The sequence below is a fragment of the Emys orbicularis genome, chromosome 21 (genome assembly GCF_028017835.1).
Source record: "Emys orbicularis isolate rEmyOrb1 chromosome 21, rEmyOrb1.hap1, whole genome shotgun sequence".
Lineage (NCBI taxonomy): Eukaryota > Metazoa > Chordata > Testudines > Emydidae > Emys > Emys orbicularis.
The window spans coordinates 17,453,394-17,470,280 of record NC_088703.1 but is presented as its reverse complement, the minus strand read 5'-3'; the positions used below and the strand labels follow the sequence as shown (position 1 = coordinate 17,470,280).

General features: G+C 57.3%; 1 protein-coding gene across 1 annotated transcript; it reads left to right on the top strand.

Annotated features, from left to right (window-relative positions):
* Window positions 1-4,719: 4,719 nt before the first annotated feature.
* LOC135893274 (72 kDa type IV collagenase-like) lies at window positions 4,720-16,834 on the top strand. Its single transcript, XM_065421076.1, has 5 exons — window positions 4,720-4,789; window positions 5,667-5,816; window positions 7,605-7,769; window positions 10,038-10,199; window positions 16,770-16,834. The coding sequence occupies exons 1-5, from the start codon at window positions 4,720-4,722 to the stop codon at window positions 16,832-16,834; spliced, it is 612 nt and encodes a 203-aa protein (XP_065277148.1).
* The last annotated feature ends 53 nt before the right edge of the window (window positions 16,835-16,887 follow it).

The window sequence follows — 16,887 nt, the reverse complement described above, 5'->3', positions numbered from 1 at the left end:
CCCACCCCCCAGCTGTGCCTTCAGCCCCTCACTATGGGGCCATCGCTCGCTGGGCAGCCCCCAAAGAACAGGGATCACCGTCGTTTCTGGGATTCTGCAGCTGTCACCGCAGGTTCATAAGGCATTTTCCCCACATCCTGCGGATACCCCCTGAGAATAAGAAGCAGGGGAACCCCCCAGGATCAGGACTTCCATGCGGGCGCAGCTTTCGGGAAGCCGTGGACCACCGAGAACAAAGAAACTTTCTGGACAATCAGTCGACAACTCGTTCACTCGGCCCCACGAGAGCCGGCGCCTGCAAGATCTGTGCACGATTCTGGGCATCCGCTGGGACCTGCCCGACATCCCATTTTATTGCACAGTGCGGCTGGCACAGACAGCAGCAACCTGATCTCGCTGAGCGACAGATGGGCACGTTCGGCCTCCTGCCCTGTCCCTAGCCGTCTGTGGCCGACTGGACAGGTTGGGAGAGAGCCAGACACACAGACAGAGATATGAGACCCCAGGATGTGCTGAAGCTTTGTGGCCCTTGCTCACATGGTGGAAAATCAGCAACTTCACCCCGTCACCCCCAGCATGAGACAAACCAGCCCCACCTGGCTGGGGCCAACGAGTCTGCCCGGCCCTCACCACCTCCCATCCCCCGTCTGCCTGGTCCTCACCACGCCCCATCCCCCATCTGCCCTGCCCTCACCACCTCCCATCCCCCGTCTGCCTGGTCCTCACCATGCCCCCACGCCCCATCCTCCATCTGTCCTGGCCCTTGCCACCTCCCATCCCCCGTCTGCCTGGTCCTCACCACGCCCCATCCTCCATCTGCCTGGTCCTCACCATGCCCCCACGCCCCATCCCACATCTGCCCTGGCCCTTGCCACCTCTCATCTCCCAGGCCCTGTCTGCCCTGGCCCTCGCCATGCCCCCACACCCCATCCCCCGATCCCACATCTACCCTGGCCCTCGCCTCCTGCCATCCCCGTCCATTGTCTGAGACAATCACTCCCAGACTAGGCAAATCTCCTGTGTGTGATGGATGCAGTGAACCAGCCGGAGTTTGCAGAGAGCCTGAGCCAGTTGCTGGGAAAGAGGTGAACTGCCCCCTATGTTTAAGTGGGGCACTGTCTGCCGGCCCCACCCCAGCAGTTACAGCCTGTTTTAAAGGCAATATTGAATAAAGCAGCCGAGTGGCGCCTGGGGCCGCCTCCCCTGGGCTGGGCACAGGGACAGCAGGAGCAGGCACCGCCCCTCTCCAGAGTGGGGGGGAGAAGGGAGGGAGAATGGGTCTATAAAGAGAGGGTCTGGGAGAAGCTGTAACCTTGGGAGTCTAATACAAGCCTGGAGTGGCCAGTAAAATCCTTGCGGGCCCCCACCTTCTACGCTCGGAGTGACAGAGTGAACAAAGGGATTCAGCCTTGACACCATCTGTCAGTCAACCCATCCATCCATCCGTCCATCCATGAACCCATCCATCCGTCAACCCATCTGTCCATTGGCCTTCAACCCATCCATCCATCCATCCATTCATGAACCCATCTGTCTGTCAACCCATCCATCCGTCAACCCATGCATCCGTCCAGCAACCCATCCACCAATCCTTTCATCCGTCAGCCCATCTGTCCATACCTCTCACATACCTCTCCTTCAGTTTGCTCTCTCATTTCAAGGTGCCCATCCCCTGGTTATCTGGGCACTGGGTTTGCCGTGTGATCTCCCCTCACTCTCTCTCTGTATCTCATTTCCAGGGTGCCCATGCCCCTGGTATCTGAGCCCTGGGTTTCCCCTGCAACTTCACCCCCCTTTCCAGTCCAGCCAGGGAGTAGGGGGTGGGATTCTGGTCCGGAGCATGGTGTACAGGACAGGGGCAGGAGATGGAGGGTTGGGGGTGTCTGTGCCAGGGCAGATGCCAGAGCCCATGTTGGGGGTCGAGTTTGGCTAACTCTGTGCCTGACAAACCCAGTTTTGGTCATTCTCTGCCCTGTGATCGACACCAATAAAGTTTCAGAGCAGCCCTTGGCCTCATGTCTCTCTGTGTCTGTCTCCTTCCTCCCCAGAAGTGCCGGCTCACCTGGGGGCAGTGTCACCCCCCCACACCACCCCAAACTGCAGCCCTCATGCTCCATATGTCTTGATAGAGTGTCACTTTTCCAGTGACACCTCACATGACATACACTGTACAAGATTTGCTGCAATGGTATAGCAGTGGTAATATCAAAGAATAAATGGTCATATTCAATCCTCCAGCATCCCAGATGCCTTTTGCACTGCTGTGCTGTGGTAGCTACCATTCCCGGTCTGCTCACACCCAGCCTCCAGCAGGTAAGTCACGTCCAGTTTCCTTAATTACTTGCTCCATTATCTTCCCTGGCACAGAAGTTAAACTAACTGGTCTGTAGTTTCCTGGGTTGTTTTTATTTCCCTTTTTATAGATGGGCACTATATTTGCCCTTTTCCAGTCTTCTGGAATCTCTCCCGTCTCCCATGATTTTCCAAAGATAATAGCTAGAGGCTCAGATACCTCCTCTATTAGCTCCTTAAGTATTCTAGGATGCATTTCATCAGGCCCTGGTGACTTGCAGGCATCTAACTTTTCTAAGTGATTTTTAACTTGTTCTTTTTTTATTTTATCTGCTAAACCTACCCCCTTCCCATTAGCATTCACTATGTTAGGCATTCCTTCAGACTTCTCGGTGAAGACCGAAACAAAGAAGTCATTAAGCATCTCTGCCATTTCCAAGTTTCCTGTTACTGGTTCTCCCTCTTCACTGAGCAGTGGGCCTACCCTGTCTTTGGTCTTCCTCTTGCTTCTAATGTATTGATAAAAAGATGGGGTGGAGGTTCCAGGTAGGAGCCACATGCACACAGAGGTTGGGGGTTCTAGAAAGGAGCCTGGCGCACACTCAGGAGGGGCAGGGTTCTAGACTGGAAGCTGTTACACACTCGGTAGGGGAGGGGGTTCTAGACTGGCACCGGGCACATACATGTGGGTTCCATACTGGTGCTTAGCAGGGGCAGATTTTCCCTCTGGAAAGCACACTGTGCCCCGTAGGGATTGGAAGAAACACAGCACAGCCTTTGCCAAACCAGCCGGGGTTTATCCGTCACTAGGATCCAGGACTGAAGGGGCCTTAGGGTGGACCGCCTGGGACAGGGAAATGTAACTGATGGCCCCATGCCAGCAGCGTCTCACCCCTCCCCCCGCCAAAGCCTCCTGGGGACATTGGGATGAAGGTTTTGTTTGCATTGGTCCCCTCCAAAGGGGTCACTTTTAGGTACGTGAAAGTCTGTGTCACAAGTGAGGGGAAACTGAGGCAGGCCTCATCTGTGGTGCCAAAATTGGCCTTAAGGGGGCGCAACAGGAGTGGGTCAGTTACCGTGCTGCCACATGGGCCAGATACAGGCACTTCTACCACGGGGCTGGCTTCAGGCCTGTGAGGGGAATGGGGCCACCCCATGCACCCAGCTCTAGTCATAGATTCTCCATCGCTGGCAATTTTAAAACCAAGATTGGAGGTTTTTCTAAAAGATCTGTTCTGGGAATTATTTTGGGGACATTCCCTGTCCTGTGCTGTACAGGGCTCAGCCTAGGTCACCCCGGTCCCTTCTGGCCTCGGGGTCTATGACCCTACATGCAGAGACAGACGGAAAGCGGCATGGCCGCTCCACGGGAAACGTGACATTTCCGGAATCTGTTGTCAGTCCGAATGCGAATGAAAAGCCGACGTCTCAGAATTGTCTTGGAAAGGACATGCTGAAAGACGTCAATGCAGGAGCAGTGAAACGTTTGGATAATGTCGGATTGTCTCAAGAACGGCACAGCAATTCGTATCTATATAATCAAAATGGGGCTTTCTCATAATTTAAAATACAGATATCACAGTAATTACATTAACACAATGTTGCGTTCTGATAATTTTGAAAATTAAACTAATATACAGTAATATCTAGATGTCATATTAAAAATCAGATTTCAATATAATGTAAGAGTTGAAATGACAAGAATCGAAATGATAAATTCAAAATGAAACATTTTCTCCTCCTTGGAAGGAAACATTCCGAGTAGTATTTTGTAATAAAGTAAAATGTTTCAGTCCAGCAATTACAAAGTATTATATGGAGTTGGCGCCTATGGTGGGCGCCTCTTTGATCATCTGGTTAAACAATAATAATCCCTTGCTCGTATGCAGTAGATCTCCAAGCTCTTTGCAAAGGAGGTCAGGGTCATTATCCCCATTGTACAGATGGGGAAACTGAGGCAAGGTCCTGCAGCAGAGCCTAGGTCTTGTGCCCTCCCTCGTCACTAGGCCGCCCCACATCCCTGCAGCCTGTTCTGGATTGACTCTGCTGAGCTCAGGCTCTGGCCCTGACCCCAGGGCAGTCGGGGGTGTGTGTGTGAATTGGGGGTTTGACTCAGTGGAGATGAATGGGCCCCTCTGGTCTCCAGGGCAGTCGCTGGGCTCCCTGCATCCCTCCTGCCCCTGGCTGGTCTCCCAGCTCCGTCTCCAGCCGCGGCTGCAGTGAGCGTGGGACTCGGGCAGGGAGGAGGAGACGCCCTCCTGGTAGAACCTGCTCAGCGGGTTCCGGAGCTGACATCCTGCGCCATGTGGCTGGGAGTGATAGAGACGGGGGCACTGGGGAGGCTGTAGCAGGCTCTGGGGAGGAGCAGCAGCGTCTCTGGCTCTAGCAGGCTTGTGGGGGCAGCGTCTGTGGCTCTAGCAGGCTGGGATGATGCTGTCTGGTGTCAGGCTCCTGGCCTGGGGCTGGCTGTTCCTGCCTGTCAGCAGGGCGCTGGAAGGTGAGACCCGGCTCCATGGAACTGCGTGATGCAGTGCCTGCAATGGAGCCACCTTGGCACTGTTGGGACGGTGAGCGGGTAGCATGGGGGCGGGGGCGGGGTCCTGCCCTTAATTGGCCATCGCCCCGGTGTGTGGGACCCTGGCATCCGGGTGCTCCCATGGAGGCAGGGCTGGGAGCAAGCGTGTTTCACTGGCAGACACAGGGCCCTGGAGCATGGCTGAGCGGGGGGTGCAGAGGAGGGGCATGGTGCATGGGTGCTGGGCATGGGCAATGTAGGGCTACCGGGCACAACTGCCAGTTGCATCCAGACCCCCTGCCCGCATCTTCCACCAGGCACCGACGGAGCCTCCCGCCCTGTCCTCCGACATCTGCCTGGAACAGCCCAGATGCCCCCCCCATGCTTCCTCTGGCACAGATTAGCCCCCCTCCGCTTTTCCTGGCACAGCCCCTACCCCACTCCATAAGGAGGAGGGAGAAAACTTGTTCACCTTAGCCTCTAAGGATAGAACAAGAAGCAATGGGCTTAAACTGCAGCAAGGGAGGTTTAGGTTGGACATTAGGAAAAAGTTCCTAACTGTCAGGGTGGTTAAACACTGGAATAAATTGCCTAGGGAGGTTGTGGAATCTCCATCTCTGGAGATATTTAAGAGTAGGTTAGATAAATGTCTATCAGGAATGGTCTAGACAGTATTTGGTCCTGCCATGCGGGCAGGGGACTGGACTCGATGACCTCTCGAGGTCCCTTCCAGTCCTAGAATCTATGAATCTATGAATCTATGTTCCCCCCAGCAGAGACCAGCCCCGCACCCCCAGCGCTCTGTTCTTCCTGTCACTCTGCGTCTGTGTCTCTGTCCCGCTCCCTCTTCCCGTTTCAGACTGCGCCGCCTGCGTCTTCCCCTTCATCTACCAGGGGCGATCGTACCCCACGTGCACCTGGGGTGGAAGCTGGGCTGGGTGGACACTATGGTGCGCCACCACCGCCAACTACGACCAGGACTCCCGCTGGAAGCGCTGCTATGAGACGGGTGAGGGCTGGGGCGTTCCCCCTTCGTCCTGAGGTGGGGGGCACCCTCTGGCTTCCTGTGCAGGGCCAGAACCCCAGGGCGTCTGGCCACGGAACAGCCAGGAACCCACCACACGTCCCACACTCCTTTGCTGACACAAAGCATGGTGGGATGTGCATCAATCACAGAGCCCAGGGGACTGGACTGAGGGGAATGGGGCTGTTTGCACCTCTCCCAGCTGTGGTTTCAGGCTCCCTGCAGATTCAGGCAGTGTCAGTTACATTGGAGGTAGCTTCCCTCCCTCGGCTCTTGGCTCTTGGCAGACTCAGGCAGCATCACCGCATTGGTCACACTTGGGGCAGCTCCCTCCTCTCACAGCAACAGGCTCAGTCTCTCTGCAGACTCAGGCAGCATCGCTGTGTCAGTCACACTCAGGGCAGCTCCCCCCTCTCACAGTGATGGGATCAGGCTCTCAGCAGACTCAGGCAGAGTCTCTGCATTGGTCACACTCAGTTCATTATTTTGAGGTTCTCTCCACACCCATAAGGGTGGGAGGTGGGATTTTTTGTTGAAATGAAAAGGTGAGAAGCAGAGAGAAACAAAGCAAGTGGAGATGTCCCTGGGTGTGACCCCTGCGTCTCTCCACCTCCTGCTCAGGCTCTAGAGGCCAAAGAAACCTACTTCCTACAAGGAAATTGTCTCAGCTCCAAATTGTCTCAGCTACATTTTTCTAGGACAATAGTTCACTGATTCCTAGAGATGCTGGACTCAATGATCACTCGGTTGCTCTCTGTCTTTCCATGCATTGGAGCATCTATTGTTCCTTCCTCGCCCCAAACTCAACAAAAAATTCCTCTTGGTCCATCCAGAAAAAGAAATGTTGGAAATTTTTGGTGAATCAAAAAGTAAAAAAAAAAAAAAAAATCCTGTTGGGTCGAACAAATTGCTTCTTTTCAATTTCAAGCATTTTAAAAACATTTTACTTTACAAAATAAAATGAAAGGAAATTTCTCAAGGGAATTTTTTTAGGGTTTTTTTGCCTAATGGAAACAACAACATGCCAAGGTGGACACGGATTTGTGAAACGTTTTGGTCGCCCCGAATTGGCATTTTTCACAGAAAAAAAGATTTGGTCAAAGAATTTTACCCAGAGCCACTTCTACTATGTCTGTGCTGCGGCAAGGGTCTCTGGACACTACAGCACTGCACGTCTGTAATAACCATGTGCATTGGTCCCTGGTGCCGTGTGTCCTGCCTGTGTCATGCAGCTGAGGGCAGCAGCTCTAGCGAGGTGGGAACATGCTGCAGATAATGGAACGGGCACAGTCCTGCCCTGCCTCAGCCTGTAATGCCCAGAGGCCGGCTGGGCAGGGGGACAATAGAGGGGATGTTGCTTAAGAATCTCAGCAGTGACCTCAGCAAGTGTCCCCATCGCCCGAGATCCCCGGGCGATGGGCTGTTCTCAGGTCCTGCCAGGGCTAGGATCAGGTGAGATGCAGCCACCCTCACGGAGGGGACATGTGTGAGGGGATGTTGGTCAGTGGCAGACCAGGCTCTGATGGGGTACTCCAGTCCCGCCAGGTGGTCACTGCTGTGCTAATGGAGGGGAGGGTGGGTTTTGATGAAAGCCCTTCCCCTCTCCATGCCTCAGTTTCCCCTCCTGCCCTTTGTCTGCGAGCTCTCTGGGGCAGGGATAGTGTCTGGCTTTGTGTCTCTGTGGGGTTCCCCAGGGGTGTAGCAATGAGAGCAGCCCTGCAGAGCCCCCCACACAGCAGTGACACCTCTTTGTCCCTGTCTCTCCTCTCCCAGAGTATGGAGGCAACACAGATGGGCAGCCCTGCGTCTTCCCCTTCGTGTACCGGGGCCGGGCGTTCTATACCTGCACCGACGAGGCCGCCAAGCCACGCAGGTTCTGGTGCGCCACCACTGGGAACTACGACCGGGACCGGCGCTGGAGCTACTGTCCCGACACCCGTAAGGATGGGCAGTGGGGGTGGGGGAAGGGGATCAGTGTAGGGCGGTCGAGGGCCACTCACCTCACAGCCACCGCAGGTGGAATCCCAGCCGGGAACCCCACCACACCCTCCTCCCGGTGCAGGTGTGCCTGGGTGCCGGGCAATGCTGTCGGGGACATTTCAGCCCGAGACACTTGAGCAGAAACGTCAGACCCAGTTCCCAGCACTGGCAGATCTAGCGGGTTTATCCTGAGTCTCCCCACATTTAACATTATTCTTATTATTTTTTAGGTGTGCTATGGTAGGGCCTAGAAACCCCACTCATGGCCAGGACCCTGTTAATTATTTATTAGGTGTCTTACGGTAGCACTGCGAGCCCCAGGACCTCATTGTGCTAGGTGCCGTACCTTATGTATTAGGTGTATTATGGTAGCACTCAGCTCCGCGTGTCAAACCCCAGCTCCTGGAATCCTGTGACTATGGGGGAAGCTCAACTTTCAGGTTAAATGTAGAAAGGAGGTTTCTGCCCCTTGGGGCTTCAGGGAGAAGCTGGGACTGGGAGAACAGCCCGGGAACCAGTTGGGAAATGAGAAGACCCTCCCACTGATTGTTGACAACCTCGTGATTTTGGGGGCCAGAGTCCCCATTGCTGAACGTGTGAGTCTGGCGACACTGAATCTGCCTGACACATCACGGTCCCTTATCCCAAACCGTGCCCGGCAGCTCAGCGGGGTGAGGCAGACCTGTTGCCCCAGGCATGACACTGAGGGCAGCTTTGAGGTGTTATAGGTGTAACAGCACAGGGGTCCCTCCCGGAGCAGGGTTTGCACTAGACAGATGGACTCTGGGGCTGCGGACAGGCTGGTACAACCTTGCACTCTCACACTGATGTAGTATTTGGTAACTTACGGTGCAGAAGCACTGAAACCAGAGATCAGGGGCCCCGTTGTGCCAGGCACTACACAGACCCTGATTGAGATCAGGGCCTCTGACAACCAACTGGAGTTCCCAGAACTGTGAGCCTCTCTGTTACCCCACTCTGCTGCAGCTAAGCTGTGCGTCAGCTCCCCAACCGGCTTATCTGCCCTGCCAGCAAACTCTTCAGGACGCTGCCAGTCCAAACCTCATAGCCTCTCACGGTAGCTCCCCAACCGGCTTATCTGCCCTCCCAGCAAACTCTTCAGGACGCTGCCAGTCCAAACCTCACAGCCTCTCACGGTAGCATGCACAAAACCTGATCAGATTCGCTGCTCCGTCAAAGAGACAGCACCCAGCCGCTTATTGGCTTAACTGGGACTGACAAACCCTCCACGTCAATGCAAACACTGAGCTTGTCTGTGGTAAAAGTAAGACAAGTTTATGAAGTAAAGGACATGGGTTTAAGTGGTGGCAAGCCGACGGAATAAGGACAGAAACGGTCACAAACAAACACCAGTAGAAACACGTTTCTCAGGCGAGATCCGAATGTCAGCCAGTTAAGATCTTTGCCTAAGCAGGTTTCTCACCTGTGCTCAGTTCCTTTGGCTGAAGGATCCACAGATGTCCAGGAGCCCCGGCCTCTTGCATCTGCCCACTCATGGATAACCCCAGGGGGTTCTTTCCCCTTCTTTTTATAGACCTGAAAATCTTTGCAATGTATTCTGTGCAATGTGGGCCCAGCCAAAGTTTCTCTCTCCTGTAGAGGCCGGGCTGTCTTCTCCCCCGCTTGGTAGCTTGATGGCTTTGTTTACCTTAGATGTAAATGGACTGGCATTGTCTCTGCCTGAGGAGCAGGCTGCCAGAGAAGCAAAAGCCCGTTCCTTACTCTAGGGCTTTCTGAGAAACATCATTCCAGCCCCTCTTTATAACTCTTTGTACACACCCCATGTAACAATTTTCAGGATCAGTGTGTTGCCCGTTTGTATGAGATCTGCCCATGACCCTGGTTAGCTGCAGATTCTGCCAGGTGTGTGAGGTGTAGTGAGTACGCCAGGCCTGACGGGCACTGCTGACCCACTGCAGTGTCTCCCCGATGGGCCTCTGTGTCACTGGGCCCCATTGTGCCAGGTGCTGCATAGAGCCTGACTGAGGTCAGGGCCCCTATTGCTGCACAGACACATAGTGAGAGCCAGTCCCTGCCACAAAGAGCTCACAGTCTAACTGAGCTACGGGCAGGAGAGGTGACAGGCACAGAAAGGGGAAGTGACTTGCCCAAGGTCCCCAGCAGGGAACCCAGGAGTCCTACCTCTGAATGCAGTGACTTAACCTCTGCCCCACGCTGTCCCCTTCCCTGTCTCTGTCTCTCCAGTACTGGCTGGCAATTCCACGGCTCCCTGCGCCTTCCCGTTCACCTACCAGAACCAGACCTACCTGGGCTGCACGGCAGATGGGGACGCCAGCGGGAAGCCCTGGTGTTCTCTGACCAGAAACTACGATGTGGACCGGAAACGCATGTACTGTCTGGACTCAGGTAGGGGCCGGGGAGGAGCAGGGCAGAGCTACATGGGGCTTTGCTGCCTGGCTTGGCCTATGAGGACCCAGCATCCTCTAGGGCTGGTCAGCCCCAGGCAGCCCCACTGTAGCCTCGGACACTTGGCCGGGGTGTCTATAGGGAGTGAGATGCCCAGGTCTGAGTTCAGTAGAGTTTCTGCACTGAACTGCAGTTGGCATCTTGCATGGACGGGTGGCCCAGTGGTTACGTACTAGCCTGGGACTTGGTCACTATGACATGAATTCACTGCTCTGCCGTAGCCTTCCTGTGCAACCTTGGAGAAGTCACATAGCAGCTCTGTGCCTCAGTTTCCCTACCCATGTAATGAGGATAATTGTCCTGCCTCACTAGGAGTTAGGAGGGTAAATACCTCGTGACCTGTAGCAATGGGGCAGAGCAGTATGGTGAGTAGATAGACTGGAAATGACAACTGGGGAGTGTCACATCCCAGGGTATTTGAGTGGCTGAGAACTGAGCTGTCGAACACAACAGGCCCGGCCTTGGGGGTGGGGTGGAAAAAAATGCAGCTGTTTCCCTGTTTTGCAAGGTGAAAATGGGCTGACTTTGGAGTGGGGGCGGTTCCCTCAAAAGTTTTTTCAAAATGTTTTCATCAGAACGTTCCTGGGAACGGTTCTCAACATTTACCAAAAGCTGGGCTTCCCGGCCTGTGAAAAATGCTCATGTCCCAGTTTCCAATAACCGCGGGATCCCGGGAATATTTTCCATCGGAATCTCAATGGCAAAAGTTACTGAAGTTTGTGTTGAAAAGGAAACTTTGGACAGTCCCATGTGTCTTGTGAAAATAGCCATTTTTCTGGGAAGAAAAAGGCCATTTTCAAGGGGGGGAAAAACCCCTTTTGTTTGACAAACGTCCCCCACTTAGCTCCAGCATCCCCACAGCCCATGGAGTGAGTCTTCCCAGCCCCTGGGATCCTCTAGTGTAGCCAGACCTTTAGACAGAAGCGGGGAGATAGAACCCCCTTTGCCACCCCATGGGCCATTCATTGCAAGGTCTGGGGCAGCAAGACCCCTGGGGCAGCATGAGCGCCCCGCTGTGCGGTTTGTAGAGCAGGCAGCTGATGGGAGCTCCGGGGGGTGGGGGTGTTGGTGGGGGGGCGTGGTGTGCTCTGGGGGGGATGAATTGATTAGGGACCCCCCTGCCCGGCTCCTTTTGACCCATTGTAACTTTGACCAAATTTCCCCCAAATGACCCGGGATTTTGGGCGCCCAACTTGAGACGCCTCAGCGAGGCCGGACTGACAGAAAGCGCCGCCCTGGCCTGTGACATAGGACATCTGGGTTCTGTTCCCAGCTCTTCCACCCACCCACACTGGATGAGCAGGGGTGTGTCCCTTCCCCAGCTGTGCCTCAGTTTCCCCTCCTCCCTGGCGTCAGTCTGGTCGATTTGGATTCTCAGCTGCTTGGGTCAGGGCCTGTCTGTCGTCATGGGTCTGTGCAGCGCCTGGCGCTGTGGGTCCCGGATCTCAGATGGAGCCCCGGATGCTGCCGTGTCTCACGTTGGGCTCCCAGGATCCCGAGTCTCGGCCGTAGCCCCTGGTACGGGGCTGTAATTCCCCCGGGTGGGGCTCCCCGGACAGGCCAAATGCTGCGCTAATCCAGCCTTCCTTCGCTCTGGCTCGTTACAGATGGGCGCCCACCTGATGCAGCAGAGACCCCAGCCCTGGCCTTGATCCCCCCACCTTTCTCCAGAGCTGGCAGGCGGGGAGCAGAGCAGGGCCAGTGGGGGAGGAAGAGACGCTGGGCGAGAAGATCCATGGGCCAGTCACGATCCAGCCATTAACACGCGTGATGTGGCTGCGTGGCTACTCCAGAGGCCCCCCCCCGGCACCCGGAGCCATGAAAGCCTAGAGAAAAGGGTGTTAAAATCCAGCCCCTCGCAGCCTGCATTTTGCTGGGCTTTGCTCCTGTCCCCGGCTCTTTACCTACATCCCGCACGACCCAGTCCTGCTCCTCCCGGCAGCCACACGCCCCCTGCATCCAGCTCCTGCGCTCACACAGACCCTCAGTGCCCCCCGCTCTATGGACAGCTGGGCCCTGCTGCCTGGGTGTCTGGGGACGTGGCTCTGCCCGGGCAGACCTGAGGGCACTGTGAGGGGCTGGTGTGGACTGACTTGTGAACTCTGCTACTGCACTGGCACTGCCATGGCGAGGGCCCGGCTGATCATCCCGGCTTCCCCTGGCCCTGGGGCCTGTCCTGGGAATTCACCTGCCCCCGGGGGGAGGGAGCTTCGAGTCACCGGTGGCTGCGTCACGCTCGGGGCCAGTGGAGATTGCACATCTCTGCCTCTGCTTCCCTCGGCCAGTCACAGCAAAGGTCTCTGGCTGGAGGCCCCTTTGCTCTGCCCCCTGCTGGTGTCGGCCCAAATCCCGGCCCAGAGCAATACCCGTGCAGAGATGGAGGCCAGCCGGCAGCCGGCTCCTGCCAAGAGACCAGTCGGCAGAGTGGAGAGAGTGATGCACCGAGCCGAGCCTGGACACAGACTGAGCCCCCCACGGCGACCAAGGGGAGAGGGAGGACCCGGTGGGTGAAGCCTGTCCTGTGGTTGTGGGGGACCGATCAGCCACCCTGGCTAACAGGGATGGAGGAAGCGACAATTGCCCTCTGCGATGGGCGTGTAGACAGTCATAACCAATGTGGTTTCTGTGCTAGTCCATCTCCCCCGCGGCCGTCAGTGTCGCTGCCCTTGGGTGTGGCCAGCCCCCTTTGGACTCCCGTTTGCCCATTAAGGGACTGGCCCTGGGCCGTGTTCGCCCCGTGGTTTGATGCTGCAGACGATTTAACGCAGGTGTCGCTGCGTGCTCATGTCACCAGCTGTGCTTTGCCGTTGGTTTGGGGCTGGGCTGGTTGAACCCTTTGTTAGCTGGGGAGGGCTTGCAGGAGTTTCCCCTCTGTACCGTGTCCTTCTGATTTGGTTTTTCTTTGCTCGTTAGCTGAATAAAATCTCCAGCGCACACGGCGCCACTTGGCTTCATAAGCAATTCGGGTTGGAACTAGAGAGAATCTTCGGCATGTTGCAGCCGACTCGGGAGCCCAGAGATTTCCCCCCAGCTCGCCTCCAAATTAACCTTTTGGTTTTAACTGCTTGTCTGGCCCAGGACGTCCCTGAACGACACTTATGCCCCAGTGTAGGCGTCCCTCTGGCCTGGCCCCGTGGCACAGGCAGCCCCGTCCCGCACAGAGTTAAGCAAGCGGCACCTGAGGCCCAGCTCCATGTGCAGCGTCTGTCCAGCACCACGTGTCCCGTACCTGATTCAGGAGCAGGATAGTGAGCGACCTGGGGACTGGCCCAGCTCCTGTCAGACGGGGGATCTGGCATTGGAGACTCACCCACAGAACCATGCGTTTCTCACCCCCTATGTCGCTTCGCCCTATCGCATGTGGCCACTAGGGGGCCTCTTGGGCACAGAGGTTCACTCCAGTAGGGTGGGGCTGATTGACACCCACACAGGGGCTCTGGCCCTGGCTATGTAATACCTCTGCTTCTCCCTATGCCAAGGGGATGCGAACCGATCACAGATACAGCCCCGGCCTGCAGGCACCCAGCCTCCTGCTCAGCCCCTCCCCACGCCGCACGGATGGTACCATGAGGCGGGGAGCTGGGGGGCCCATCCTGCAGGAACCACACTTTGTCCCCTGCTGCCCCGCAGCCCCAGGCAGGAGCCCTCTGATCCCTGGGCAAAGCCCCGGTGAGCGGGGCCGGCTCCAGGCACCAGCCCACCAAGCTGGTGCTTGGGGCGGCACCTGGAGGGGGGGCAGCGCGGCGCTCCGGCCTCGCCGCCCCCCCCCCCCCGGCGCTCTGGCCGCCGGGGGGAGAGCGGAGCCCCAGCCGGGCTCGGCGCCCTCCCCTGCCGCGCTGGGGGGGGGGGGGGGGCGGCTCTGCCGGTGAGAGTGACGGGTTCAGGCTCTGGGCCCCGATCCTGCACTTGGGAATCGGCGCAGGTCAGTGGGAGTCACTGGGGAGAGGAACATTGACCCAGCCCGGGATGGCTCCATGGGGAATAAAGGTGAATGAATGGTGCTCGCTGGGAATGAGATCCCACCCCTGAGACTGCAGAGAGAGAGAGATAGCGGGGTCCTTGCTCAGGGGTTCAGGGGTCCCTATTGGGGCATCATTCCCTATGGGATCCTATAATGGGGCACCATTCCCTCTGGCATCCAGTGGGGGGCACCATTCCCCGTGACAGGGGTTCCCAAACTTTCCCTCCAGCTAACGAAACTGAAAACCATCCACGTGTGTTCAAAAGCCATGTGAAAAAGCGCAGTTCCCGCTCTCACCACACGGGTGCAGCCGAGCTGCGGGACTCTCGCATCCTTCTGACAGCGCCTGCAAACTGCCCAGTGAAACCTGGGGGTGCTGCAGCTCCCTCCGCACCCCTAGTTCCCAAGCCTGGGACACCCTGGCCGGGGGCCCTTATCATGTGCCGGGTTCTAGCTGCTAGTCCTGGCTGGGCTGGGGCAGGACGGGACTTCCTCTTCCCCTGCGCAGCCGCTCCAGAGCTGGGTCAGACCCACCCCTGGGACCCTCCCCTGGCTGCAGGATGCTTCACAGTCTCCTCCCTGGCCAGGCTGCCATTTCCCTTAAGGCCGGCCCTGGTGCCAGGCAGCAGCAGACACTCGGGCAGGGCCTGGCCATTTCCTTGCTGGTCCTGATCACCCACCGCTGAGCCTGGGCCCTGGGGGGCCTGACACTCCAGGGGGCCCGACAGCCACAGATTGCAGGGTGTGGGGGCTTGGAGTGGGAGCAGCCATGAACCATCCTGCCACGCTAGGAGCAGCTGCCTCTCGGGCCGGCCCCTTCTCCTCACCCTCCGCCCATAGCCTGGTAGCTCCGCTTCGCCCTCTGCCACCCACCGGGGATGTGGGGCTCCTCCAACCCTGGGAGGGGCCATCGCCAACTGCCACTCTGCCAATGTGTGCCAATGTCCCCCGTGTCCCCCCCAACTCTGCCCATGGGGGACCAGCTGGGACTGTGTCGCAGCCCACAGTTTGGGAGCCCCCTTCCCTATGGGATCCTATAACGGGGGCACAAATCCCTATGGATCCTATAGGGGGCACCATTCCCTAGGGATCCTATGGGGAGGTATCCTTTAGAGCCCTTCCCCGCTGTGAAACAGGCAGCCGGACCCAGGAAACCCGGGCGCTGCTCTGAGTGGCCCCAGCTGAGCGGCCCCAGCTGAGCTGAGCCATGGTACAACCCTATGGCTCCTCCAGCCGGCCCTGCCCCCCAAGGGGTGAGCTGTGGGCACAGTGCCCCCGGTTCTGCCCACGGCGCGCAGGGGCAGAGTGCAGGGGACACAGTGGAGCAAACTGTCCATTTCCCACGTCCTTCAGGGAAAGCCCAGGCACACGGATGGAGCAGCCACGGACCAGCTGCACCTGAGGAGTCACGGAGCCCAAGGACCAGCCAGCCCTTGCTCCGAGGAAGAGCCAAGTGGACCCCCCCGTCAACAACGTTCTTCAGGCTCTCCGCCCCGCTGCCCCAGGGGGAATCGGCTCCTCTGCCCCCCAGCTGCAACGTCCAGCTTCGTCCCTCCACTCCCTGGCTCCCATAATGCACTGAGCGCACCCCTCCCCCGCCACCGACAGTGCCTCCCCCACAGCTGCTTCCCCAGCTCCCAGGCTGGGTCCCTCTGCTGGTGCCCCAGCAGGCAACCTCAACGCTTGTGGGCTCTGAGTCCCACGCGGCCGGGCTCCTGGCACACGGCCCTTCACTATCCAGCTTCCTCAGCAAACCCCCTTTCCACCCGCATGCTGCCTCTTTTCACCTCCTTCTCCTCTACCCGCCTGCCCACTGCCCCAGCACCAGCTGCCCTCTCACTATCTATCTCTCCGCCAAGGACAGCATCCTGGGCTGCTGCACTGCAGCCGCTGGCCCTAACGCTGCCCCTCAACTGCAGGAGGTGCCAGGCCCAGGGTTGTTACCGAGACAGAGCTGCTTGGGCACAGAGCTCGCTGGAGGCGCAGGCGTGGGGATTTCACAGCCAGGAAGCTGCCTGCTGCCATTTCTTTCCTTGGGGTCAGGGAAATGGGATTGTGGCACACTTTGGGGAATGAACAAGATCGCACCAAGAAGCTCCTCAACACATCCATTTCTCCTCCTCAGGCAAAAGGCCAGGCGCTCACAGCTCGGCCTGGAAGTTTGTTTCTTCAGACTTAATCAGACTCATTTTCTGTTTGGGTGTTGCTGTGGCTTGAAACCCTGGTGCCCAGAGCGATCCCCTTGCACACACCATCGCCCCTTGTTACTGAGCAGGGACTGCCCTGTGCCCATGGCTCTGTGACCCCTGGGCAGAAGGAAGGCAGGGCCTGCTGAGATGGTGAACAGAGGCTGCCCTGGGTAGACATGAAGCAAAGACACTGGCCGGAAAGAGCCTTTATTTTCAAGGGCAGCGAAAAGTGGGAAACGCACCAGGCTGGCCACCCCCTGCCAGAGTGACGTGCTGATCAGACAAAACAGCCCTGGATGAGTCTCAGGATTTGCAAGCCAGCGTTAGGATTTTGGGCACCCATGTTGTGTTGCCTTAAAGGGGCAGCTACTCAGCACCTTAAATGGAGCCTGATCTTCCACAAGCGCCGAGCACCTGCCTTTTGAAGGCGTCTCGAGATGGGCTCCCAAAAATCACTCGTCGCTTCTGAGAATCTTGG

Coding starts and splice junctions, on each gene's coding strand:
- LOC135893274 (XM_065421076.1), top strand. CDS start 4,720: ATGATGCTGTCTGGTGTCAGGCTCCTGGCCTGGGGCTGGCTGTTCCTG. Junction 5,817..7,604: donor GAAGCGCTGCTATGAGACGG/GTGAGGGCTGGG, acceptor CTCCTCTCCCAG/AGTATGGAGGCAACACAGAT. Junction 10,200..16,769: donor CATGTACTGTCTGGACTCAG/GTAGGGGCCGGG, acceptor GTTGCCTTAAAG/GGGCAGCTACTCAGCACCTT.